The following is a 27,955-nucleotide window of genomic DNA, read 5'->3' as shown; positions in this document are numbered from 1 at the left end:
GTGTGATGCGTGAAACCAGGAGGTTAAAGTGCTTCTAAGGAAAACTAGGAACTGGGAAATCTATCTGGGTGGGGCCAGTGATGTGGAGCGGCGGGTTGGGCTGCTGCTGCAATGCTGGCGCATCGTACGGGAGAGGCCGCTCTGCTTCCAATCCAGCTCCCTGCTGATGCACCTGCGAGAGCAGCACAGGGCGGCCCAAGTGCCTGCCATCCACGCTGAGGCCGGGATGGAGTTCTGGCTCCTGGCTCATCCAGGCTACTGCGGGGTTCCGGGGCGTAAATCAGCGGATGGAAGCACTTGCGCTCCCTCGCGTGCGCTGTCTCTCACACACACGCGCGCGCACACACACACCCTGCTTCTTCTCTGATCACTCTACCTCTCAAATAAATAAATCTTACATTTTTTTGTTGCCAGAATTCATGTAATAGAACATTATTATTATAGTACCAAAAAAGTCTGCCTACTAGGAAAACTGGGCAAATCTCTAACATGTGGCTTCTGTCCTTGGAAGTACACCAAACCCGCCTATTCAAACAGCCCACATCAGGGTCCTCTGGAAGGAATGACTCCCCCCACGTGGATTCTAAGCCCCTGCTGGTGCTGCCGGCCCCCGGATCCTTCTAGAACGCTACTCGGCAGCCAGCTGCCTTCCTCCAGGACAACTGCAAGAGCACTGGGCCTCCACGCCGCCCCCATTACCTTTTGAAATACTCCACTTCCCTCTCCGTCTCGTCCATGTCCACACTGTCCAGGTCGATGTCTTTAGGCAGAAACACATCATCTGCAAAATCAAAGAAAAGAGGCAGGTCAAATGATAAACTCAGAGCACAAGAAATCATTCCAACAGCTTCGTGAATTGCTAGCAAAGGTTTCTAAAATGAGGGCGGATCTCTCGGGTGCCACTCAGATCCACGCTGGAAATCGTGTGACTCACATGTCCGCTGTGCAAGGCGACCGCAGCACCAGGCCCCCTTAGGTGGTCCCCTTGTTGGAACCCAGATTCCCCCCGGGAGTGGTCGTGGTGCCCTTTAGAAGAGCAGGCCCAGGGCGGGGACAGTGCTGTCCCTGGACGTGCCCTCGGCAGCACGAGGAGCCAGACACCAGGCCTGCAGGAAGGCGGCTCTCCCAGGCATCGCCTCTCACAGCACAACCAGAGCCTGAGCCAACTTTTCAGGCTGCATTTCAGGTGGCAGTTAAACAGCCTCTTGACAACAGGCGGGAGAGCAGGGACAACCTGATCCGTTCGTTCTCGGCAAGTCTCAGGACGTCCGTCTCTCTCCGGCGCTCTGCCTCCGGGGGTGCATCAGGAGCACCATCCCCGGGCTCCGTGCGAGTGTCCAGGAGGCCCCATCAGCACACACCTGCCTGGGACGAGGGCAGAGACCACCACACTTCCACTCCCAGGTGCTGGACAGGGCGCTGTCTTAGACCCTCCCCATCGCTGGGTCCCTCCCACGGCGGGGCAGAGGGCATCAGCGCTGAAACGGCTCCCGTGCCCAGAGCTGCCACGCCTCCATCTTCCTCCCTGCACAGGAACACCCGTGGGTGCCTCTCCCCCGAAGCCTCCACCTCCACCTGGAATTCCTCCCCAAGCTCCCATCTATCAAGCCACACCCTCCTGGCATCACTGTCAGGCCTCTCACTGTTTCCTCCTGTGCACCAGGGCCGCCGAGGTAGGGCCCAGAAACGGTGCTCCTGCCTGCCTTCCTCCCACACGCCCTGTCGCGTGCTGGCACTCTTCCTCAACAGCAGGCGGCGCACTTTTCCCCACCTGTCTGGGTGCTGACCTGGACTACACTCCCACTGCCTGCTGCCCAGCTCCCCAGCTCCCCAGCTCTAGCTTTTTTAAACATTTTACTTTTTAAAGATTGTTTTATTTATTTGAAAGGCAGAGTGACACACACACACACACACACACACACACACACACACACACAGAAGGAGAGACAGAGATGGCTGCAATGGCCGGGGCTGGACCAGGCCAAAGTCAGAGCCCAGAGCGTCCTTGGGGTCACCCATGTACTTGGGCCATCCTCTGCTGCCTTCCCAGGCACGCTGGCAGGGAGCTAATCTGAAGCTGAGCAGCTGGGATTTGAACTGGCTCCCATACCAGATGCTGGCGCCGCAGTGCTGCCCCTCGGGTCTAGGCCTAACGGGGCTCCCCGTGGCGCCTGCTTCCACTCACAGGTGCGCTCCGCAGAGCAGCGTGCTCCGGCCCAGCTCCCGCAGCGGCTGCGGCCCTCCCGGAAGCTCTCCCTGCCCTCTCCTCCGTGTGCCCCTTCTGGCCACTGTGCCCTGAGGCGGGGCCGTGACAGGGCAGGCACGAGAAGGGCCTGTACCAGGCTCCAAGAACACAAAGGTGTTCCCCATTACCCGCCCAGGCACCAGGCGTTTGCAGGCAGACTCTGGACTGTGCCACTCCACAGCACGTCAGACGCCACAAGCCGTCCTCCTGCCCCCGCTCTGTGACGGCCTCGGCCAGCTCAGCTGCACCCACAGGCACAGAGCTCATCTGAGGTCAGGGTCGCCACGGGGAGCCCAGGCTGGGTGCGTCCTGTCATCTTGTGGGGGAAGAGCAACAAAACCTGGGAACCTCGGACGAGGTTCAAAGGAAACGCAGCCAGGGGAGGGGGGTCCCCAGGAAGTGCCAGCAGCCTGTGCACAGAGGGGCTGCTGCAGGGCAGACCTCTGTATCTCAACTTTTAAGGCTCGAGCAGCAGAAAGCAAGGTGGTGGCGCCCCGGCCCCGGATCGAGAGAGCCGCGAGCAAGGACACCGGTCTGCAGCAGCCCCGCAGGCCAGCCGCGGCCAGTTCCCACCCCGTTCCCACGAGGGGCAGCTCCGGCTGCGGCAGGTGCTCGCACAGCACAGCGGTTCCCGATACCCTCCTTCTGATCAGAACTCATCGCCAAACGGAACCCAGTTCCAGCCACATGCGGGCGTCAGGAGACGATGCTGGACAGCCCGGGACGCCCTGAGGCAACACCTCCAGTTGTGTGACAAAGCAGGGGCAGGAGGGGTGGGATCAGACTGCTGCTGAGGCCGCCCAGAGTGGGGGGGCCCAGGCCGTGGGGGGGGGAATCCCAGGCCGTGAGAGTGGGGGTGGGAGGACCCCAGGCTGTGAGGAGTGGGCGGGAGACCCCAGGCCATGAGGAGTGGGGGGGATCCCAGGCCGTAAGGAGTGGGGGTGGGAGGACCCCAGGCTATGAGGAGTGGGGGGGACCCCAGGCTGTGAGAGTGGGGGTGGGAGGACCCCAGGCTGTGAGAGTGGGGGTGGGAGGACCCCAGGCTGTGAGGAGTGGGCGGGAGACCCCAGGCCATGAGGAGTGGGGGGGATCCCAGGCCGTAAGGAGTGGGGGTGGGAGGACCCCAGGCTATGAGGAGTGGGGGGGACCCCAGGCTGTGAGGAGTGGGGGTGGGAGGACCCCAGGCTATGAGGAGTGGGGGGGACCCCAGGCTGTGAGGAGTGGGGGTGGGAGGACCCCAGGCTATGAGGAGTGGGGGGGACCCCAGGCTGTGAGGAGTGGGGGGGACCCCAGGCTATGAGGAGTGGGGGGTACCCCAGGCCGTGAGGAGTAGGCAGGAGACCCCAGGCCGTGAGGAGTGGGGGTGGGAGGACCCCAGGCTGTGAGGAGTGGGGGTGGGAGGACCCCAGGCCGTGAGGAGTGGGGGTGGGAGGACCCCAGGCTGTGAGGAGTGGGGGTGGGAGCACCCAAGGCTGGAGGGAGGCCCCTGGGGCATTACAAGTCAAAGATCAACTAGGATGAAAACAATTTTTCCCATATAATAGTTTTTTTCCCCCTAAATACAGGAGCAAAGAAAGCAGGTCACATGCCACAGCAGAGAGCTGGCCTGGAAGAGGAGCAGCCGGGACTAGAACTGGCGCCCACATGGGCTGCCGGCGCCGCAGGTGCAGGTTGAACCTACTGCACCATGCGCTGGCCCCAGGACCCCAGTTTTGTTTGTTTTGTCTTTTTTTTTTTTTAAACACAGACGCATCACTAACTTAAAACAGAACAAATACATAATACAGGAAAACGACAAGGGGATGGTAATCGCTGAAGAGTCACAGACACCATGAGCTCCGGGTGCCGTGCCGGCATTCCACGTGGGGGTGTCAGTTCAGTCCTGGCCACTCCACTCGGAATCTGGCTCCCTGCTGAGGTGCCTGGGAAGCCAGTGGAGGATGACAAGGACTGGGCCCTGCGCCCACTGAGAGACCAGGATGGAGTTCAGATCCTGGTCACTGCGGCCATCTGGGTAGTAGACCAGTGAAGGGAAGCTTTTTTTCTCTTTGTCACTCCACCTTGCAAATAAATAAATCTTAAAAAAAAAAAATTATGAGACTACTTTGTAGACATCCACAAACAGAAATATCCCCAGTTCCCACAGAGGGAAGATTGTGATCAACAGGGCACCTCAGAAGAAGGCACCAGGCCCACGGTCGTCCAGGGGCTTCTCTCACACCGTGAACACAGGCAGTTCAAGTGCAGTGTGCCCTGGTCCAGGGCTTCTCTCACACCGTGAACACAGGCAGTCCAAGTGCAGTGTGCCCTGGTCCAGGGCTTCTCTCACACCGTGAACACAGGCAGTCCAAGTGCAGTGTGCCCTGGTCCAGGGCTTCTCTCACACCGTGAACACAGGCAGTCCAAGTGCAGTGTGCCCTGGTCCAGGGGCTTCTCTCACACCGTGAACACAGGCAGTCCAAGTGCAGTGTGCCCTGGTCCAGGGCTTCTCTCACACCGTGAACACAGACAGTCCAAGTGCAGTGTGCCCTGGTTCAGGGCTTCTCTCACACTGATAACACAGACAGTCCAAGTGCAGTGTGCCCTGGTCCAGGGCTTCTCTCACACCGTGAACACAGACAGTCCAAGTGCAGTGTGCCCTGGTTCAGGGCTTCTCTCACACCGTGAACACAGGCAGTCCAAGTGCAGTGTGCCCTGGTCCAGGGCTTCTCTCACACCGTGAACACAGGCAGTCCAAGTGCAGTGTGCCCTGGTCCAGGGGCTTCTCTCACACCGTGAACACAGGCAGTCCAAGTGCAGTGTGCCCTGGTCCAGGGGCTTCTCTCACACCGTGAACACAGACAGTCCAAGTGCAGTGTGCCCTGGTCCAGGGCTTCTCTCACACCATTAACACAGACAGTCCAAGTGCAGTGTGCCCTGGTCCAGGGCTTCTCTCACACCATTAACACAGACAGTCCAAGTGCAGTGTGCCCTGGTCCAGGGCTTCTCTCACACCATTAACACAGGCAGTCCAAGTGCAGTGTGCCCTGGTCCAGGGCTTCTCTCACACTGATAACACAGACAGTCCAAGTGCAGTGTGCCCTGGTCCAGGGGCTTCTCTCACACCGTGAACACAGGCAGTCCAAGTGCAGTGTGCCCTGGTCCAGGGGCTTCTCTCACACCATTAACACAGACAGTCCAAGTGCAGTGTGCCCTGGTCCAGGGCTTCTCTCACACCATTAACACAGACAGTCCAAGTGCAGTGTGCCCTGGTCCAGGGCTTCTCTCACACTGATAACACAGACAGTCCAAGTGCAGTGTGCCCTGGTCCAGGGGCTTCTCTCACACCGTGAACACAGGCAGTCCAAGTGCAGTGTGCCCTGGTCCAGGGCTTCTCTCACACCGTGAACACAGACAGTCCAAGTGCAGTGTGCCCTGGTCCAGGGGCTTCTCTCACACCATTAACACAGACAGTCCAAGTGCAGTGTGCCCTGGTCCAGGGGCTTCTCTCACACCGTGAACACAGGCAGTCCAAGTGCAGTGTGCCCTGGTCCAGGGGCTTCTCTCACACCATTAACACAGACAGTCCAAGTGCAGTGTGCCCTGGTCCAGGGCTTCTCTCACACCATTAACACAGACAGTCCAAGTGCAGTGTGCCCTGGTCCAGGGCTTCTCTCACACCATTAACACAGGCAGTCCAAGTGCAGTGTGCCCTGGTCCAGGGCTTCTCTCACACCATTAACACAGACAGTCCAAGTGCAGTGTGCCCTGGTCCAGGGGCTTCTCTCACACTGATAACACAGACAGTCCAAGTGCAGTGTGCCCTGGTCCAGGGCTTCTCTCACACCGTGAACACAGGCAGTCCAAGTGCAGTGTGCCCTGGTCCAGGGGCTTCTCTCACACCGTGAACACAGGCAGTCCAAGTGCAGTGTGCCCTGGTCCAGGGCTTCTCTCACACCGTGAACACAGACAGTCCAAGTGCAGTGTGCCCTGGTCCAGGGCTTCTCTCACACCATTAACACAGACAGTCCAAGTGCAGTGTGCCCTGGTCCAGGGCTTCTCTCACACCATTAACACAGACAGTCCAAGTGCAGTGTGCCCTGGTCCAGGGCTTCTCTCACACCATTAACACAGGCAGTCCAAGTGCAGTGTGCCCTGGTCCAGGGCTTCTCTCACACCATTAACACAGACAGTCCAAGTGCAGTGTGCCCTGGTCCAGGGGCTTCTCTCACACTGATAACACAGACAGTCCAAGTGCAGTGTGCCCTGGTCCAGGGCTTCTCTCACACCATTAACACAGACAGTCCAAGTGCAGTGTGCCCTGGTCCAGGGGCTTCTCTCACACTGATAACACAGACAGTCCAAGTGCAGTGTGCCCTGGTCCAGAAAATTCAAAGTGTGAAAAAAAAAAAATCTAAAACCCTTTCCAATGTTTTTCTGAATCATGTGTAACACTGACACCCAAAGCTAATACAGACAGTTCCCGAAAAAGGAGAACTATACTCATCTCTCTACGAGCACTGATACAAAAATCTTAACAGGAAATGAGGTCCACACTGGAAGGCTACAATACATCATAGGCATCATTCCAGGAACGAAGCATGGTTCAATGTTGGGAAATGTGTATACACCGTAGATCACCTCAATAGAGGCTGGAAAAACTGTTGGTAAAGTTCATTCCTGATAAACATTCAAGAAGTAGGAATCACTGGATATTTTCTTAAAATAAAATATACAAGACTTCAGCTTTAAAGTCCACATCTAATTTAATGTGGTGACATCAGAGACATTTCTGTCAGGATCAGGAAGGGTGTAGCCAAACGAGAGAAGACAATTAGAGGGGCCAGCCCTGCGGCAGCCCACAGTGAAGCACTGCTCCGGGTCGCGGCTGCTCTGCTTCTGATACAGCTCCCTGCTAATGTGCCTGAAGCAGCGGAAGATGGCGCCCACGGGGGAGACCTGGGTGGCGTCCCCGGCTCCTGGCTTCAGCCTGGCCCAACCCCGCTGTTGTGGCCATTTGGACAGTGGACCAGTGGATCGCTTTCTCTGTCTCTCCCTCTTTCTCTGTCACGTTGCCTTTTAAATAAATAAAATAAATCTTAAAGAAAAAGAAAGCAATTAGAGATGTAAGAACTGGAAAAATAGAAGTAAAACTTTCTCTATTTGCAGATATGCCAGAATACTTGGAAAACTCTGGAGAACCAACAATAAGATTCAAACATAAAACAATTCATTAAAAGATAAAAACTTACACAGAAACCAATAGTTTGCATATACACAAATAACTAGCTAGTGCACCACTATCCAACAGAAATACAATACAAGCTACATAGTTTAAAACTTTCTAGTAGTCACAATAGGTGAAATTAATTTCTACATGTAATCACTACCAAAATTAGATATTCATTCTTTTCATATTAGGCCTTCAAAATCCAATACATATTTTATACTTACAAACGCCTCCTAACTTGAAATAAGTACATTTTTGGTGCTTAATGGTGACATGAGACCAGCACTGGCCGGTGCAGTGGATGATAATGGTAAAGGAGCTCGCCGACACTGAAGATGCAGTAGGAGACGAGGGAGCCACGAAAGGGGTTTCTCCAAAGTCTCAAAAGCAGGCTCGAAGGAAAAGCACCGCTTGGTCTTGGCAAGGACGACCAGCGTGCCAGTCAGCTCTCCCTGAGCTGCACACAATGCAGACCCAACGAGGCACCACTGAGCTGCCACTTCTTTTTAAGGAAGCGACACATCCTGGCACCAACGTCTACATGGAAAGAAGATACGCGGGGCCGGCGCTGTGGCGCAGCGGGTTAACGCCTTGGCCTGAAGAGCTGGCATCCTATATGGGTGCCAGTTCTAGCCCCAGCTGCTCCTCTTCCAATCCAGCTCTCTGCTATGGACTGGGAAAGCAGTAGAGGATGGCCCAGGTCCTTGGGCCCTGCACCCACGTGGGAGACCTGGAAGAAGCTCCTGACTCCTGCCTTTGGATCAGCACAGCTCTGGCCGTTGTGGCCATCTGGGGAGTGAACCAGGAGATGGAAGACCTCTCTCTCTCTCTGTCTCTACCTCTCTCTATAACTCTATCTTTCAAATAAATAAAATAAATCTTTTTTTTTTTTTAAAAAAAAAAGAAGATATGCAAGGACAGCCAGGAAAACACTGAGAGAGAAGCCGTGAGGACTCGCAGGCACAGAGAGACCCCCGGAGCAGCCTCAAGTACACAGGCTGATGTTAGGTCCTGAATCCCTGCGGCGAGCTGACTCCCTAATAACTGGCGCTGGTACGACTGGTTATCCGTCTGGAGAAAGATAAGGTGGGTCCGTACCTCACACCACACGGAAGAGTAAGTCTCCAATGTACCAGGGTTCCAGACAAAAGTGCAACCACACAGACGCTGGAGGTGCTGTTCATGCCCCAGCAGGACAAGACCCAAGTGACCGCACCAGAGCAAAACAGAAGGCAAAGAACACGCCTGCAGCCTCTCGCGCAGCTAACAGGCCGAGTCATCCAGCACATGCAGATGTCCACAGGGGGCCGGCGCTGGGGCACAGCGCGTGAAGCCGCCGTCTGCAGTGCCAGCATCCCATGTGGGCACTGGTTTGTGTCCTGGCTGCTCCACTTCTGATCCAGCTCTCTGCTGTGGCCTGGGAAAGCAGTGGAAGATGGCCCAAGTCCTTGGGCCCCTGCACCCGTGTGGGAGACCCAGAGGAAGCTCCTGGCTCCTGGCTTCACATCAGCGCAGCTCTGGCCATTGCAACCATCTGGGGAGTGAACCAGTGGATGGAAGACTCTCTCTCTCTCTGCCTCTCTGTTAAATCTGCCTTTCAAATAAACAAAATCTTTAAAAAATATTTATCAACTAAAGATATGTACAGAAGCAAAGTTTTACCAAATGGATATACAAGGAAACAGACCAAAATCCGATAAAAAAAGTTAAAGATAGGAACAGAAAATTCAGCCCTACAAAATGTATGGAGGGGCTGGTGTTGTGGCACAGTGGTATGGTAAAGCGCTGCCTGTGACGCCGGCATCCCGTAAGGGCCTGAGTACTGGTTACTCTAAATCCAATGCAGCTCCCTGCTCAGGGCCTGGGAAATGCAGCAGACAATGGTCCAAGTACTTGGGCCCCTGCACCCACACGGGAGACCCGGATGGAGCTCCTGGCCCAGCCCTGGCCATTGTGGCCATCCCCCTGGGGAGTGAGCCAGCAGATGGAAGAACTCTGTCCCTCTCTCTTTGTAGCTCTTTCAAATAAATAAATCTTTAAAAAATATATATGAATGAAAACTACATTGAGAGGTGATCTCAGCTGAGACTGGCCAGTCAGAAACCTGCAGACACCCTGTGGGCCAGGCTGTGGGCAAACAGGCTCTCAGTGTGGCTGGAAGGTCTGCAGGACACAGCGGCACACCCAGTAAAACTGCACATGCATGGTCTGTCTGAGACTTATGTATGCATTTAAAAGGCAAAATTAGAGAGAGGGAGAGAGGGAGGGAGGGAGGGAGGGAGAAAGAGAGAGAGAGAGGGGAGAAAGAGAGAGAGATTGATCTTCCCACCACTGGTCCATTCCCCAGATGGCCACAGTAACCAGGGCTGCTTGAGGCCGAAGCCAGGAGAGGAGCTAGGAACACTACCCTAGGGCCCACCTGGGTGCAGCGGCCCAAGCACTCGGACCATCTTTTCCGTCTTCCCAGGTGCATTAGCAGGGAGCTGGACAGGAAGTGGAGCAGTCAGGACTAGAACTGGAGCTCATAGGGGATGCCAGAGCTGCAAGCAACAGCTCAAACCTCTAGGTGACAACGCAGGCCCCTGCACTGCTTCCGAAAAATTACTCTGCAATGCATCCTCATGCAACATGAAAACAGGAGCGGCCAGCAGTGCCCATGCAGCAGGAGTAAGCACGGGTGTCAGAAACGATCTAAGACACACAGGCGAGTGCTCAGTGAGTCATCACAGATTTTACTTTTTTTTTTTTTTTTTTTTTTTGACAGGCAGAGTGGACAGAGAGAGAGACAGAGAGAAAGGTCTTCCTTTGCCGTTGGTTCACCCTCCAATGGCCGCTGCGGCTGGCGCGCTGCGGCCGGCGCACCGCGGCCGTTGCACCGCGCTGATCCGATGGCAGGAGCCAGGTGTTTCTCCTGGTCTCCCATGGGGTGCAGGGCCCAAGCACTTGGGCCATCCTCCACTGCACTCCCAGGCCACAGCAGAGAGCTGGCCTGGAAGAGGGGCAACCGGGACAGAATCCGGCGCCCCGACCGGGACTAGAACCCGGTGTGCCGGCGCCACTAGGTGGAGGATTAGCCTAGTGAGCCGCGGCGCCGGCCTACAGATTTTACTTTGAAAGGAGTCCCATGCAGCTATAGAGAGGAGGAAGACCTCTCTGAACTGATGTAGAGTGACTCCCAGAACACACTGAAGTGCCAAAAATAGGCACACGACACCAGTGTGCAGTGTGGATGCTGGGACCCAGGTTCCTCTGCCCGAGAAGGGGCGGCGGGGATCACGTGGACCAGAGAACCTGGGAGCCCCTGGTCTGAACACACCAAGTAGAGATGTGCAGGTCACGTGCCCGTGCACACATGCATGCCCGCCCCTCCTTGCTCTGCCACTGACAGCTCCAAGCAGCGCACTAAGCAGCACTCTCACCTGGGAAGAACCAGATGGGCCCAGGGCGCCTGACGAGCACACAGTGCTGAGCCCGGACTCAGGGAAAGGCCATCCTGAGAGGGCGCCAACCGAGGCCTCTGGGACACCTGGGCACCACTATAGATCCTCAACCGCAGGACAGTGGGGCCCCGGCAGCCACCCTGACACAACGCCTGGGCCACAGAGCGCTCTTCCTGCACTAGAACTCAAATTCAGGCGGAGTAATAACGGAAAAATCACCATGCGGCAAACAACGCAGTAATAATCACTTCAGGCAGAAATCATTAATGGGGGCCAGCGCTGTGGCATAGTGGGTAAAGGCACCGTCTGCGGCGCCAGCATCCCATATGGGTGCTGGTTTGAGCCCCAGTTGCTCCACTTCCAATCCAGCTCCCTGCTAATGGCTTGGGAAAGCAGCGGAAGACAGCCGAGTGCTTGGGTCCCTGCACACATGTGGGAGACCCAGAAGAGGCTCCCGGCTCCTAGTTTTGGATTGGCCAAGCTCCAGCTGTTGTGGCCACTTGGTGAGTGAACCAGTGGGTGGAAGATATCTGTCTTTCTTTCTATAATTCTGTTTTTAAAATAAACGAATCTTAAAAAAAAAATCATGGGGCCAGGATTGTGGCATAGCCAAGTTCAAGCCGCAGCCTACAGAGCTGGCATGCCACATGGGTGCCGGTTTGTTTCCCCCGGTAATGTGCTTGAGAGAACAGTGGAAGATGGTCCAAGTCCTTGGGCCCCTGCGCCCATGAGGCAGTCCCAGAGGAGGCTTCTGGCGCAGCTCCAGCCATTGTGGCCATTTGGGGAGTGAACCAGCGGATGGAAGACCTCTCTGTTTCTCCCTCTGTCTGTACCTCTGCCTTCCAAATAAATACATCTTTTTCAAAAATCACTACTGTATTTGAATGGGTGAAATTTCGACACACAGGGCACTGGGGTAGGTTCTGCTTGGCAATGCCCACATCCAGTACTGGGGGCGCCAATTCAAGTCCCACTGCTCAGCACTTCTGATCCAGCTTCTTGCAAGGTGCCTAAGTCCTTGGGCTCCTGGCAGACCAGGACGGAGTTCCTGGTTCCTGGCTTCAGGCCCTGGTGAACCCACGGACTGAAGATCTGTCTTTCCATGTTACTCTGCCTTTCAAATAAAGGAAACATTAAAAACAAACAAAACAAAACAGGATATTCACTCCCTCATAAGACACTCAAAATGAGCAAAGAGGAAATGTTAACCTGACCAGAGAAACTGAGTAACCACCACCTCCACCACGCCCAGCACTCACGTGCCCTGGGATGTGGGGAGTATGCCATGGTTGGCCTTTGAATCCACAGATATAGACCAGTGATTACCAATCAATCTCGGACAGAAAATATTAGGAAAAAAACTGTGTGTACTGAGCATGTACAGACTTGTTTTCATGCTTAGATTCCCCAAACAGCACAGGACAACAAATCTCTGCACAGAATTTGCATTGTACTGGGGCTTATCAACCATCTAGAGCGGAGGAGGAGTTACAGGAGGATGTGCCGGGGGTCTCTGCAGACACAACGCCATTTCATACATGTGCTTCAGCACTCGGGGGTCATCCTGGAAGCCATGCCCCAAGGACACCGGGAGACCACCTGCTGGAGGGCAGGACAGACCCGGCACGTCCATGGCACTGATGCCCACCATACAGACGCAGCCACTAAGACAACTAGAGGGCACCCTGCAGAAGAGATGGACTGGACTTCCCAACAAGACCCAGGGCATGTGAAACACAAAACCAGGGGAGCGCACCTCAGCTAAGAGAAACGACGGAGCTAGGATGTGAGGAGCCACAGCAGAATACAGGACAACTAAGGAGCCAGGAGTGAGGTCTACAGTGAGACAACCAGTTCGTACTGGTCTGAGCGTCCGGACTGCGTGCCGAGGTTACGGAAGGCAGTCTCGCTTTGAGGGAACACGCGGAAACATTTCAGAGAAGAGGCCTGGCATCTAAAGCTGAGAGGGAGAGGGAGAGCGTGTGCGCACGCCAGAGCCACAGAACACATGCGACGCTGAGGCAGGGGCCTTGTTGTGTGTCGCTTTTTGGTGAGTCCAGTGACATCTCAAAACCACACGAGCACGGCACTGGCTACTTGTCCCGCAGGGTCAGGAAGGGACTGCCAAGAGGGCACAGGAGCCACCGAGGGAGAGCGGAGCGCCTCCCTCCTCCCCCTGCCCGTCAGCACCGCACGCCAACGCCCCTCGCTGGGTATTTACCGATCGAGCTGCCGGCTCTGTCTCCTTTCTTCTTCTTGCTCTTCCTGCTCTTGCCTCTGGGCTGCGGAGAGTCCGCCAGCAGCTGCCTGCCGCTCTGCTGATGCTCACCCGGCGAGCTGGGCTCGGCGAGCACGGGGTTTGACCTTTCGTCCTTGACGTGGTTCAGCTGCTTCTTGTTATTGTTATTACTGTTGACTTTCCTCTCCTCCCTCTTCTGCTCCGCAAGGGGAGTGAGCTCCGTCACTCTAGCCTTGGACTCCACCTGGGCCCGGGGTCTGGGCTGTCCCTCCACGGCTCTGGGGGACTCCATGGGCCTCCTGGCTGGCTCACTGCCGGCCTTACTGGACTGTTTTAGTTTCTGTTTGCCATTTCCCTCCTTATGGTGATGCATTATGTCAAAGAGGAAAGAGAGTGGCTCGTGCTGCTTGCCATTGGCCTCCTTGGGGAGAAGTTTGGAGTCCCTGGTGTCGATGGGGTCTGCAGGGTCCCCGTCAGCTCCTGGGCCCGGCCTGGACTCCGTGTGGCTCACATGTCTGGAAGGGGAGCGGGATGAGGTTTCTGGTTCTTCAGTTTGCTCTAGTGAGCCGTTGTGGATGCTTTCAGAGTTGGGGACAGACTCTGTGGCTGCCTGGAAGTTTCTAGCAAGCATGTCCAACTTGGGGCAGTCTTTACTTGGCCTGTCTTTCTTCTTCTTTTTTACAGCTCTTAGCTTCTGGAGCTCCTGAAGCCGCTGAAACTCCTCCTTGAAATGCTCCTCCTCCTCCTCCTCTTCCTCCTCCTCCTCCTCCTCCTGCCGCCTCTGCTCCCCTTGCAGGTGCAGGTGCTCCCGGGCCCTGGCCTCGGCTTCCAAGCGTGCTTTCTCTTCCAGCTGCCGGCATGAGAAGAACAGGTGACACAAGACAACAGTGAGTCTTTTTCCAATGGAGACACACAAAGATACGATAACCAAAACCTACTCACGTGTGGGGACGCACACTCTGAAAGGGGCCCATGTCAGCAAGCACTGACGTCACGGCTACTCCACGTCATTGCTAGGGTTCACGCATCTGCCAAGGCACGGGCTTACGTGACTTGGGGGTGGGCCAACAGCTAACACATTTCTAGAAGCCTTGGCCTTGCGCTGCACACATGAAACAAGGTCAAAGCAGCTGCTCCGCCTGTGTCCCGGGAGCCGGCTGCCCCCTCGTGTGTGGACAAGGAATCACGCTGGCTGGTTGTGCGACTGGCCCTACAGACTGAAGGCCGGCTGCTGGAGCTCTGGTGAGCACACTCACCTGCCGCAACAGAACTACCGGGACACTTGTATGAAACAACGTCACAGTCCTCTGCCCATTCAGCGCACAGACCAAAGCCCCAGTACATCCTCATAGTGTAAAAGAGCAAATGACTTCACAAGTATTTAATGCTGCATGGCAGGTAAGGTATGAGTCGTTTCTGCCATCCACCTTGGCAGGAACTTGGTTTGCATCCTGAGGGAAGGCTGCACTTCAACAGTGACACATGTTACAGGGGTGGGAAAAGAACCTGTTCTGTTTAGAAAACAAACGAAGTCATACAGCAAATGAAGATAATCTTTACAACCAAAGCACGACCTCTAGCACAGGACAGCCAGGAGCAGCTGCGGCCCAGAAGAGTCCAAGGCAAACCCACAGACAGCTACCGGGACAGGCTTGGCCCCAGGAACGCACACGCATCACATATTATGTATCTGTGAGGCACAGACACACAGAGCGCGCCCATCTACTGGTTCATTCCCCCAAATGCCCACCATGCCCAGGGCACGAGAGGGAGGTGTGGGAGAGGGGAAGTGAGGAGCCAAGAACTCAATCCAGGTCTTCCATGTCGGTGGTGGGCACCCAATTCCTTGAGCCATGGCCTGCTACCTCCAAGGGTCTGCACTAGCAGGCAGCTGGAGTCAGGAACTGGAACTGAATTCAGGAAGTCCAGAGTGGGATGTGGACACCTTAACCACAGCTGAAACAGCGCTCCCTATTTTTCAGTATTTTTTAAAAAGATTTATTTATTTGAAAGGCAGACTTGGCGAGAGGGAGGGAGAGGGAGGGAGAGGGAGGGAGAGGGAGGGAGGGAAGGAGAGAGGGAGGGAGGGAGAGGGAGAGGGAGGGGGAGTGAGAGTGGAAGGGAGGGAAGGAGAGGGAGGAGGAGAGAGGAAGAGGGAGGGGAGGGAGGGGGAGAAAGGGAGAGGGAGGGGAGGGGAGGGAGGGAGTGAGGGAGGGATGGGGGAAGGAAAGTTTCATTTGTTGGCTCCATCCTCAAATGGCCATAATGGCCAAAACTGAACCAAACCAAAACCAGGAGCCAGGAGCTTCCTCCAGGTCTCCCACGTGGGTGCAGGGGCCCTAGGATCTGGGCCATTTTCTGCTGCTTTCCCAGATGCATCAACAGGGAGCTGGACTGGATGTGGTGCAGCTAGAACTCAAACCAGTGCTTGTATGAGATACTGGTGTTACAGACAATGGCTTAACCCGCCACACCAAAATGCTGACCACCCGTCCCATTTTTCAGTAGTTTTAAGAGATAAATTAGGGGGTCGCCATCTGTGGTACTGGCATCCCATATGGATGCTGGTTCTAGTCCCAGCTGCTCCTCTTCCAATCCAGCTGTCTGCTGTGGTCTGGGAAAGCAGTGGAAGAGGGCCCCGGTGTTGGGCCTGCCCCCACACGGGAGACCTGGAAGACGCTCCTGGCTTTGATCTGCACAGCTCCGGCCTCCACTGGATGGCGGATCTCTTTCTCTCTACGCCTCTAACTTTCCTTCTCTGTAATTCTTTCAAATAAATAAACAGATCTTTTTTAAAAAAGGACAAACTTTAAAAATTTGTGAAAATTTAATAATACATTTTAAAAATCTATTTTGGCATATAAAGTAACAGCTGTTTAAAAGCCTTGCTCCATATGGGAAAAGGGGCAGCAGCCTGGAGGGGCCCTTTGAGAGGGCCCAGTGTCTGCCGTGGGATGTGGGTGGACCAACTCTGCCGCCTCACACACAGAGCTGCACGCCCCCTCACACCACGTCCTGGGAACTCACACACGGTGGACACAGCCGTCCTACTCCGCAGCTGAACACGCCTTCATTTCACTCAGAGCGCCTCACACGGCTCTGAGGGCTGCCCTGGAAAACGGGAGGTAGAGAGCACCGAGAGGAGTGAGGGGCACTGAGCACAACCCACGGCACGCGGTTTCCGTGGCTCAGGTGGGCCAACAATGAGCCTGCGTCACCACTGATTTACCCACAAGATCTGAGGGCAGGAGTCTAGGACAGCAGCCCTGGAAAGCAGTGGAAGCAGCCCTGGAGGCCTCCACACTGGCACGCGGCCGAGCGGAGAGCGTATCTCCAGCTGTGCAGGGCTCAGGGACCCACATCACCTGGGCACAGATCAGGCCAACCTCAGACTCCCAACTGGGGCAGGCGGTCAGTGCAGCTCCACTCTAGAACAATCGCGACTACTGTAGGATGACATACGGCCCAAGCTCTGGCCCCCTGTGGCACTGACTGTCCTCCTCACATCTTTGCCTGACCACACTGAAAACAGATACCTTGCCTCTCCCCGAACGACTGTCCTGTCAGAACCCTCATAATACTCACAAGCTCCCCTCTGCACGTAGCCCTATCTGCCTGTTTGGGTCTAGCTCTTAGAGGCTGACATTTTAGGGAGCCAAAACCAGGAGAATGCTGGGAATTGCTGCAGCACAGGTGCTGTTCACAAAGTCCAACAGAAATTGTTTTGGTGAACTGGCAAACCAGAGCTCATCTGTTTCCACCATGCGAGGTAAAGAACACAGTTCTCATGTACAAGCAGACACGCCTCTGAGCTCATCACCGGCAGGTCCCGGGCAAGTGCGTTCACGGCACCCCCGCCGGGGCGAGGCTCCTCAGACCCAAGCCCCAGAAGACATCACTGGGCCCAGGGCCATGCCGCAGGTGCACATCATGGCGACTTCTTCACCACGGGCACCCACCCCAACGGCACACTGTCCACACCCAAGGGCTCCTTCTCCCTCTCCCACAGATGGAGTGGGGGCCTTGCTGCTGCCTGCGCGGTGGCCAAGCACAAGTGCACGAGGCTTGCGTGAGATCCGCTGAGAAACCCGCAGAGAGCCCCGCAGGCTGCTCAGGGGACGTGGACACGCAGTGAGCTTCACGCCCAGCTTCCGGCTGCAGGAGCTCGGGCCCAAAGGGGCTCCCGCAGCACCCAGGCACCAGCGCCTCCCGTGAGACCCAGCACTTGCCTTCCTCTGCTTGTGCCGGGCCCGCTTGGCTGCCCGGGTGCTGCTCACGGGCTTGGTTTCGGAGCTGTTGATGAACTGCAGCAGGTCCTCGACGCGGCGGTGGTCCACGACGCTCTCCCTTTCTGAGACCTGGTCCATCTTCTTAGGCTGCTCTTCCTTCCTCTTGGTCAGTCGCAGACGAAGCTTTTCCCTCATTTCTGCATAATTCCTACTGGTGGGTGCAGCTGGCGGCTAGGACAAGCAAGAACACAACCAATGAAGCTCCGGCTTCTAACAACTTTTCATGTAACAAATTTCAGACAAAAATACTTGCGTTGTACAAACTCACTGAGAAACATAAGGAAATGAGATAAACAAATGGTAGAAAAATCAATATTCAAGTATCCCCCAAATTGAATTTTGGCACTTAGCTCATATTTTATATACCAACAAAAAAATCAAGTAAAATATGTATACAAATGGATTGTTTTAAACGGAAAAGAGACGACTCCACTGCTGCCTACTCCACTTTTTATTTAACACAGGGTGATTATCTTCTTAGGTCAATAAGCCAGTGTACAGCATCTTCCCACTTGCCGGTTTCCTTTTAGTGCTGGAAAGGAGAAAAAGTTGTGCCTTCAACTCAATTTCTGACACGGGTATCTCAGGAATGCCGACAGTGCACACAGACTCTAGGCCTGCTGCTCCTCCACCCGCTCCAGGGCCACGCGTGCCACTTGCTCGTACTGATCGAGTCACTGCTGTGGACACACGCAAGCACAACACGCACTGGCATCCCTCAAGCCCACACGGGACGGACCAGAGTGCTCCACGTCACAGCACGGGCGTGCCACAGCCAGCTGCTTCCTGCTGCTGTGTGTCAGCCGGCTCTCTTCACTGCCACATAAAAAATCACTCACATTAAAAAGCGCTGCAGTTAAACCCTTATAGCCAGACTGCCCCGATGCTTCAGGGTCAGCGCGAGCGCGGCACACAGGTGTCTCAGGGCACTCCCCCGCGACTGCCAGGACGCAGAGCTGAGGCACTTACCCCGCCGTGCCCGAAGAACTCACAGTAGCAGCAGTCACAGTACTTGCCCTCCTTCTGGTTGGTGGAGGTGGAGGTGCTGGAGCTGTGCTCGGAGCAGCTGTCCTCATCCGCACTCTCGTCCCCATCGTCCTGCTGTGGGTCGTACACGCCGTTCTCACAGCGGTGCCCTTCGCAGTCAGGGTCACTGCAAAACCACACACGTTCTGTTTAACGTTTATTTAGTCGAGAGGTAGAGTTGCAGCAAGAGGCAGAGACAGAGACAGAGGGAGGTCTTCTATCCACCGGTTCACTCGCCAAATGGCCACAAGGGCTGGGCTGAGCCGATCTGAGGCCAGGAGCTTCTTTCAGGTCTCCGACGTGGGTGCAGGGCCCAAGCACTTGGGCCATCGTCCACTGCTCTCCCAGGCAGGGAGCTAGATTGGAAGCAGAGCAGTTGGGACTTGAACTGGCACCCACATGGGATGCTGGCGCCGCGGCGGAGGCCTAGCCCACTGCTCCACGGTGCCAGTGCCGGCCCCGGCACACGATGGGCTCTTAAAGCAGGCACTGGCTCCATCTGCTCGTCGTACTCACTGCGCTGCCCACTTCACTTTTTATTTACTTTTTTTTTTTTTTTTTTTTGACAGATAGTTACAGAGAGTGAGAGGGAGAGACAGAAAGGTCTTCCTTCCGTTGGTTCACTCCCCAAATGGCTGCCACAGCCGGCACTATGCCGATCCAAGGCCAGGAGCCAGGTGCTTCTCCTGGTCTCCCATGGGGTGCAGGGCCCAAGCACCTGGGCCATCCTCCACTGCACTCCCGGGCCACAGCAGAGAGCTGGACTGGAAGAGGGGCAGCCGGGTGCCCATAAGGGATGCCAGCACCACAGGTGGAGGATTAACCAAGTGAGCCACGGCACTGGCCCCACCCACTTCACTTAAAAAACAAGATCCATCTATTTGAAAGGCAGAGTGACGGAGAAGGCAGAGAGAGAGAGAGAGACAGAGACAGAGATCTTCCATCCACTGATTCACTCCTCAAATGGCTGCAACAGCGTAGGTGCAGGGTTCCAAGGACACAGGCCGTCCTCTGCTGCTTTCTCAGGCGCGTTAGCAGGGAGCTGGATCAGAAGTGAAGCAGTCGGGACCCAAACTGGTGCCCACATGGGATGCCGGCACTGTAGGCACTGGCTTTACCTGCTGTGCCACAGCGCAGGCCTCCCGGTATACATTTTAGCCACCTTCCTTCTGATTCTACTCAATGTGTAACGTCCCAGCTAAGAAACAAACCAGGTCGGACAGGCATTCGGCACAGGAGTCAGGAAGCCACCCGAGGTGCCTGCATCCCACACCGGAGTGCCTCAGAGCTGCGATGTCTTTCTGAGCCCGCTTCCTGCTAACGCACACGCCGGAGGCAGCAGGCCACGGCTCACCTCTTGCGGTCACTGCCATCCAGGAGGGAGATCTGCACCGAGTTCCAGGCTCCTGGGCTTGTCTGGCCCAACCCCGGGAGTTGTGGGCAGTGGGGTGCCAACATTATGGAACATCTCTCTCTCTCTCTACTGACCTATTTCTGTCTCTCTGCATTTCAAATAAAATGGGGGACATGGAGCCACAGTCCCCGGGGCCCACAACCGCTGCTTTCCCTCTGTGGAAGCAGAGGCTGAGACCAGAACACCTTCACTGGCCTTCTCCCGTGCCTGGGGCCAGGTGAAGAGGTCTCTAGCTGTGTAGGTGGCTGGATGGTACGGACCTCCTCTTCCAAACTGTCCCACCCCCTCCCCACCAAGTCCCTGGGTTTCTGAGGCTCACCTGCAGACACTCGGAGGGGCACTAATGGAGCCGTCTGTGGTGGGGGGCGGGGGTGCCACAGGGGCAGGACAGAAGCTCTTCCGTGTGTCTGCAAACCCGGGAGCCGTGGTCGCAGTTTTGGGGAAGGAGGGGGCCGCGAGGTTGGCAAGGTGAGGTGCGGAGGAGGGCGCGAGGGCAGCAGGGGACAGGGCCGGGAGTGGCGCCACGCCTGTGGGGCTGCTCCTGGGGGCAGCTGGTGCTGGGTGTCTGTGGTCCTCTTTGTTGATGCCGTGGAAGACGTCACCTGCATTCAGAGGGTCAAGAGTCACTGCCAGCGGCTGAAGACAGGACAGACACTCACGTTTTCCTTAGTTACATTTTCCAGCAGGTTTTTGGTAAGAAAATATGCAAACCTACAGAAAGACCTGACGGAATCCTACAGAGAACACGATCCTTCACCTTGATCCATCAGGGTCTCAGGCTCTGTCACTGGATCCCTCACACACCCGTGACGCTGCTGTTGCCGTCAGTGTGCTGCACTGACCCCACACACGCGGGCAGGACCCTACCGCAGACCACTGACGGCACCCGACCCCGCCTCAGCTTCTCCCCCAGCCCGGCCTCTGGTAAACCCTTTTCTTTTCTCGAGACTCACGTCTCCTAAAAGGCCACGGATCTGCATTTACCTTGTCTCATCAGACTCAGGTGGAAGGTTCCGGGCACGAACCCTGCAGGGCGACGCTCGCTCTTTCCCGCTGTGTGGCAGGGGGCGCGCCCAGGGGGCCTCTGCTCTGTGAGTGTGGGGGCTACCTGCCAGCCTCCTCCAGCCCTCTGTAACTCTGTCTCCTGCGGTACTGCGAACGCTACACTCCCCACGCGCGCTTCCCCGGCAGAGCCTGCGCTGCCGGCTGCCCGCGCGCCTTCCCCCTCTCTCCTCCTCGGCCCTCCAGCAGCGGCGGCTCCGTGCAGGTGCCCACCCCCGTCAGCTCTTCAGTGAGCCCTCCTGAAGGCCAGCTCTCGGCCTCCCTGACGTTTGCCCCTGGTCTCTGAGTGCTTCCTTGCTTTTGCGCCCCCTTCTCAGCACTGGAAAACAGGGGAAGCTCAGTGACAGTGGGGGCTGGGCCCCTCCCTGGGTGACAGGAAGCCCTGCCAGCTCGCACTTGCTTTCTAGAGCCCAGTCCTGCCCCACGGTCAGCAAGCAGTGACCTCTTCCTGTCACAGAGCGACAGGGAGAGAGCAGAACCGAGACCCGGCTCAGCGAGGCCGAGGGGCTTCAGCGGGGCGGCTCGGCTGCTAGCCGGAGCCCCAGAGGCCCCAGACGCCCGTGCGCTCGGCTGGGCCCTCGGGAACGGCAGTGGCAGGGACAGCGGGCAGGGGAAGCAGCTGCTGCCCAGGGTCCGGGCTGACGGCCTTACCTATGGAAGGAGGTCTCCTGGACGACACCTTGAACTGGCTGTTGCTGGACTGCACTGTCGTGGCTGTGCACGACACGGAGGACGTGGCTGACGAGGTGGCCATGACAACTTTGTTTGCTTCCATAAAAGCATCTTGGAAATTGTACAAACATTTCTTTTTTGCAGCATTTTTTCTCTCTTTACTATCCAAAACTGTAGGTGCTTCACTGCTAGATGGAGGTGGAAGGGCTTCAGCTCTTGTCTCTGAGAGTGCTGGCCCTAATACGTCACTCCCTTCGGAGAAGAACACGAAAATTAAGGCTTCTCAAAGAAAGAACACACAGCCACACACTGAGGACACGCTGCTCACTCAACACTTGGCATGGGGACTGCTGCTGGCGTGAGGGCCCCACTGAGCCGGTTCTGGACAACGTCTGAGCCGGTTCTGGACAGCGTCTGAGCCGGTTCTGGACAATGTCTGAGCCGGTTCTGGACAACGTCTGAGCCGGTTCTGGACAATGTCTGAGCCGGTTCTGGACAACGTCTGAGCCAAGAGAAAGGCGTTATTGAGCACCTACTATGTGCCACTTCCTGTGCCGGGTGCTTTCCAAAGCCACGTGATGTCTGAAGACTGCTGTCTGAGGTTGGTACTGCTACTTCCATCCTAAAGATGAAGGCACTGAGGCTCAGAGAGGCTAAGCAACTTGCCTAAGGTCACACAGCTAGAAACCCTTCCCAAGCAAAGACCAGATGTCACGTCTAGCTCGCTGTTCTGAGCACACTGTGGGGGCTGGGGCGAGGCTGCCAGGAGCTCCAGCCACACGAAGACAGAGATAGGCGTTGGTACCAGCCCCTCCTCAGGTGCCCCGACCCTGTGGCTAAAGTAACAGCTGAGCCTCGGCAGCTGGGGAGGAAGGAGCTTGTTAGGGGAGGACCCCATGTAGGGTCAGTACAGAAATCAGAGGAAAGGGATGTAAGACACAGCATTCAAGTAGACTTGGCACTGTCTCCTGTCCCCTTTGCACTGGGCTGAGGTCTGGCTGTCCCTGCTGGCCAAGAACGGAAGGCTGACCCTGACCCTTAGAGACCAGACCTTAGCAGCGTTTCCGCAGGGCCCGTGCAGGTCGGCACCCGACAGGCTCTGAGCCAGAGCCCTGCTGGGCCCACCAGTGCAGATGTGAAGGACGGCACGGGCCACGGGCCTGGGCATCCCACTGGAGACTGAGGGAGGGGCGGCAGCTGGCATGGCTTAGCAGGGAGTCTGTGGGAGACTACAACAAGGATGTCAATCCACTCAGCTGGGAGTATCTTAAAACTTTAAGAAAAGTTTTAACAAATTCCTTACCAGAAATTGTATCTGGCAAGAAAGTGCCAGGATTCCAGTTCTTATCATTCATCACTTCTGATCCCCAAAGACTTATAAATTTAGAACTATTCCACTCTGGAGTAGTCCCAAAACAGCTTGGATAAATGTGGTCTTGAAGAGATGCACTGAATACCTGAGGCTTATTTGTGTGATTCTGAACAGGTGCTGGCGGTAAAGCCTACAAAAAAAAATTGTCTAATCACATACCAGAGTCAATATTCTGTTAGCTAAGTAGCAACGTGCACGCGACGAGTCATAGCAGTGCCCTGCGGGAGGTGCTCGCTGTGCGCGGCTGGCTGGCCCTGGGCACACCTCACACAGCACGCGTGGCTTTGCAAGGCGGTGAGTGGTAGGTCAGATCGCCACCAGAGGGAGACTGCAAGCCGCTGCGGCCTCCAGGGACCCATCGGAACACCCTGCCAACACCCCTGCCTACTCGTGTTTGCAGCTGGTTCGTAGCCATCAGAGCTCCTAGGCTCACTCTCCTCTGACACTGCGGTGGCTGTCACTGACACGTCAACTTTGGAACTGCTGACGAAAAGGACAGAGCCCTCTCACTGCTCCCTTGCTGGGCAAAGCGCAGGCTAAGTCTCAGGACCCGGAGGGATTGACTGGGCTCTGAAGAAGGTTGGAGTCGCCTCACGAGCAAGTCCTGTCTGGGCCCTTGTGACGGGCAAATCCCGGGGAGGTGACTTAGGGTCCAGCCAGCTGGTCAGCCAGCACCCACAGGCTTACTGAGTACCTTGTCATCTGGTCGCTCCCTGAACACAGCTGGGCGGCTCTGAGCCCTCACTTCCCTTAGCACCAGGCCCTGTCCGTGACCACCAGGGAACTTCTGAGCGCCCCAAGCCTTGTCCTCACGGCAGAAGAGGGATCCTCTGTGGACGGCCACTCCCTGCTCAGAGCAGCAGGGCTGTCCACTGCTCTGGAAGTGAGAACTCTCGGGACTCGGCCCACCCCCCACGCAACCTCCCCGCCCACCAAGCCCCTGGAAACACAGGCCTTCCCCTTGGTCTCCGAACTCCCAGGACCTCCTCTTCACCCTGAATTCCGCTATGTCCACGTCTAGAACGTCCTAATCTGTTCATCATGTCACTCACTCACACTCGCCCTGCAGGTCCCAGCCCTAATTACCACTTCCTGAGAAGGCGTGCTCTCTCCCCGACACCCAGGACCGCGGCGAGCCTCCCCAGACACACACTGAAGCCTGATCTTTCTTCTTGGCTCCTAACGCAGTTGCACATCAAGACCTCCTTGGGGCCTACTGCTTCACTGTCTGCTTCCCTCCCAGTCAGACGTCTTCTTTCTGAGGAGCTGGGGCGTCTGGGTCCTGGCCCTCTGCCCAGCCCTCGTCACTGTTGTTCTGCTGCCATGGGACACGTCTTGCCCTGCAGAAGTCACAGCTCCGTGCTGGGAGAATGCCTGGTGATCTGGCCTTTGAGATGACAAATGAGCCATGGATCCTGTACACCCGAGGGGAGGGTTTAGGGGGATTCCCAAGAGCAGGGGATGGGTGGGCAGAATCCCGAGGGCCCTGTTGGTGCACAAGGAGGGAGGGGAGGGGACAGAGCACAGGGATGGCTCATGCACGTGGCTCTGGGACCAGAGAGGATAGTGGCCAAATCAGAAACAGCTGTGTATGACTTCTGCCCTGAGGGGGCCTGGGAGCCTTGGAGAGTTCAAGGAGAGTGGAATGACTGGGGCGACAGAAGATCAGTCCATGGCAACACGGAGACAAAGCAGAGAGGGAGGAAGGCGACACTGGAGCAGTTAGTCAGGGGATGGGGAGTGATGGTGAAGATGGCTGTCGAGACAACAGCTGTGACTGAACGGCTCGTTCTGGGGCCGCCACTCCTGGCTCCAGCACACGGGAGTGCAGTCAGGTGACGGAGCTGGGTCCGTCTCTGCCTCCCTTCTACTAGCTGTGTGACCTCAGGCAAATCACTTTTTGTGCTTTTAGTCTTCTCATCTGTCCTGGGAAACACCTACCTCCAGGGCTGCACACTGGGCCTCACGTGGTCACCACCACTCTAAAGCTACGGCGTGGGTCCTCAGACTCCATCCACCCAACCAACAAGCTGACCAAACCCATGCTCCGGGGCCTCAAGCAGACAGAAAGTGGCCAGTGACTCCACCTGGGCAGTGTACACTGACCCCCAAGGGGCCAGGGAGGCAAAGCGGAGGGACTCAAAGCGAGAAGGGGGTTTACACTAGCAATTCTGGTGGGGGGACCACAGAGAGCAAAGGAAGCCAAGAAAACCACGTTTCTACAGATGCCAGGCTGCGAAAGGTGGAGGAAAGCAGACCGCTCTGACGAGAGAACTGGTAACAAACAGCAATAAAATCTAAGGCTTCGAGCCTCAGGGCCCTTCTGCTAAGGAACAGAAGGACCTGGAAGGTTTCTCGGCCTCAGAAGCGGCTGCATCTTGCTGGCCCTGAACAGCAGTAGCACCTCCAGTGCCCTGCAGCTGCCTGCGTACCTCTCAGGACCTCCTCAGACACACCTGGGAAAGCCTGGCTGTGAGCAGGTGCCTGTTCCGCCACCCCTGCGTGTCCACGGAGTCTGTGCTCACTCCGCCAGCCCTGTTTCGGAAGCCTCCCCTCCTCTGTGAAGTCAGCCCCAGATTCCATGTCTGCTGGTACTTCCCTAAGCCCTGCAGCTACCAGGTTTGTCACAGCACTGGGGTGTTTTAGTCTCTGAAAACGTGGATGGGCATGGACTGACTGGCTTTCCTAGAAGGTAGCACAGGGCCTGGCACATACTGGGTGTTCAATAAATTGTGTGCTAAGCAGAGTTTAGCTTGGACAGGAACAGGGAATTCAGTGCTGGAAACAGATGATGACTCTACACAGTCTACTTACACACTTCTCCAGAAGCCCACCTGCTCAGAACAGAGGCCCGATGCAGAGACAAAGGCAAAAGGGGGAGCAGTAACAAAAACAAGTACCGGATTTTTTCATGTTTTTGCACAAGATGCCTACTGACCCCAACACTTAAGGGTTTTCTCCAGAAAAAAAAAAAAAAAAAAAAAAAAGTCAGTGTCTGACAACTAGATCATTTTGTGGCCAAGGCCATGTGAAGTACACCAGTGATGTAACCATAAAGTAAGTGTCCCAAAGTGTGAATACTACTATCAAATTACAATGGATTTCCACACAAAACTTCAATTCATAGAAATTTTGATCGTCTTCCACTTTGAGACAAAGAAGCAATTCATAGGGGAGTCTGATTTTAAAGGAAGTCTCTGACACGAGTGCAGGCACGGGACCGGCATTTGGGTGCCGGAGCCAGACACCTGCTAATGCAGGCCCTGAGGCGAAGCAGTGACTTTCTCAAGTGGTTGGGTTTTTATAGCCTATGTGGGAGACCTGGATTGAGTTCCTGGCGCCCAGCCCAGCCCAGCCCAGCCCAGCCCAGCCCCAGCTGCTGTGGGCACCTGGGGACTGCACCAGTGGCTGGAAGCCCTGTGTGTCTGTCTCTGCAAACATAAGCAATGCCTTCCCTAAGCATGCATTCCTGTTTACCCAGGAGCAGGGATGCAGCCTGTCCGCTAACCACCCCAAACCCTAGGAACATGGGGGCAAACAATGACAAACCAAGAGCGTAAAAAACTAGAGCATTAAGCCCACACTTGAGATCCCAACACTAACACTCAAACCCAAGGGAATTCCAGTTGTAAGAACACTGAAGGTGAGGGACTCAGGGTTGCTGTTGTGGGGCAGTGGGTTAAGCAACCACCAGCAGCGCCAGCATCCCATATGGGTGCCGGTTCTAGTCGCGGCTGTTTCATCCCAGTCCACCACCCTGCTAGTGTGCCTGGGAAGCAGCAAAGGGCGGCCCAAGTGCTTGGGCCCCTGCACCCACGTGGGAGACACGGCTGGAATTTCTGGCTCCTGGCTACGTCCTGGCTGAGTTTGGGGAGTGAACCAGCAGATGGAAGCTCAATCTCAAACTTTCTAACTCTGCCTTTCAAATAAAATAAGTAAATCTTAACACAAAAGCAAAAACAAAAACAGCTGAGTACTTTGGTAATTTGTTGGCTAATTTGGTAATTTGGTAATTCGGCTTAATTGTGTTTTTCAATGTTCCTCCCAGGAGACAGTAAGGAGACAAAGGAACCATCTTTGTTTTGACCTCGACAGTTCTCAGACTAGAACTGAATACCATCCACAGAATAAAATACACATCGGTGATCATAATATGATCCTCTGAGTCATGACCTATTTACGCCCCAATCTTCCACTCACATTTCCCACCCAAATCCCAGCCTGAACCTACATTTGAGCCAAGTTTTAACGGCATCACACACACACACACACGCACACACACACACACACACACACACGCAGTGGCTGTACTCAGGAAAGTCGAGATTCCCACCTGCAACCTTGAAGGCAGCAAGGAGCCGACTGCCCGGGGTGAGCTGTGGGAGCCATGGCCAGCTCCGCATCAACGCACCATGCCAGAACCCAGACACTATGATTTTTTTGACAGGCAGAGTTAGACAGTGAGAGAGAGAGAGACAGAGAGAAAGGTCTTCCTTCGTTGGTTCACCCCTCAAATGGCTGTTACGGCCGGCGCGCTGCACCGATCCGAAGCCAGGAGCCAGGTGCTTCCTCCTGGTCTTCCATGCGGGTATAGGGCCCAAGCTCTTGGGCCAACCTCCACTGCACTCCCAGGCCACAGCAGAGAGCTGGCCTGGAAGAGGGGCAACCGGGACAGAATCTGGTGCCCCAACCGGGACTAGAACCTGGGGTGCCGGTGCCGCAAGGCGGAGGATTAGCCTAGTGAGCTGCGGTGCCGGCCAGAGACTATCTTCAATACTCCCCCATGCTCCCAGTGGGGAACCCGAGATATTCCTCTACTTCCTTTCTGGGCCCTCTCTTAGAAGCTTGGGATCCTGTCCAAATTCTGGCCCTGCAGGGAAGGGGCCTATCACCAGAAATAGCAGGGGGAAGCCCAATTTTTCTTAAGGACGTTCTTCCGGGGGCCAGTCCTGTGGCGTAGCAGCCATCTGGGGAGTGAACCATCGGA

At 55.8% G+C, this 27,955-nt stretch overlaps 1 protein-coding gene across 4 annotated transcripts in view; it reads right to left on the bottom strand.

Moving 5' to 3' along the window:
• The window catches only part of FAM193A (family with sequence similarity 193 member A), a 154,399-nt gene that overhangs the window by 9,003 nt on the left and 117,441 nt on the right, over window positions 1-27,955 (bottom strand). For 2 of the 4 annotated variants that reach the window (XM_070067973.2, XM_051836727.3), the window contains exons 14-20: window positions 22,900-23,098; window positions 21,576-21,848; window positions 20,182-20,464; window positions 18,392-18,575; window positions 17,363-17,593; window positions 13,116-13,983; window positions 700-781 (exon numbers count right to left, since the gene is read on the bottom strand). In XM_070067973.2, the coding sequence (XP_069924074.2) occupies window positions 700-781; window positions 13,116-13,983; window positions 17,363-17,593; window positions 18,392-18,575; window positions 20,182-20,464; window positions 21,576-21,848; window positions 22,900-23,098 (2,120 nt within the window). The remainder of the gene's footprint in view (window positions 1-699; window positions 782-13,115; window positions 13,984-17,362; window positions 17,594-18,391; window positions 18,576-20,181; window positions 20,465-21,575; window positions 21,849-22,899; window positions 23,099-27,955) is intronic. The other 2 variants (XR_016228478.1, XR_016228479.1) reach the window with 1 other exon arrangement.

Source organism: Oryctolagus cuniculus, chromosome 2 (assembly GCF_051225735.1).
Source record: "Oryctolagus cuniculus isolate XC-2025 breed Fujian yellow rabbit chromosome 2, ASM5122573v1, whole genome shotgun sequence".
NCBI classification, from domain to species: Eukaryota; Metazoa; Chordata; class Mammalia; order Lagomorpha; family Leporidae; genus Oryctolagus; species Oryctolagus cuniculus.
This window is presented reverse-complemented; position numbering and strand designations above follow the sequence as displayed.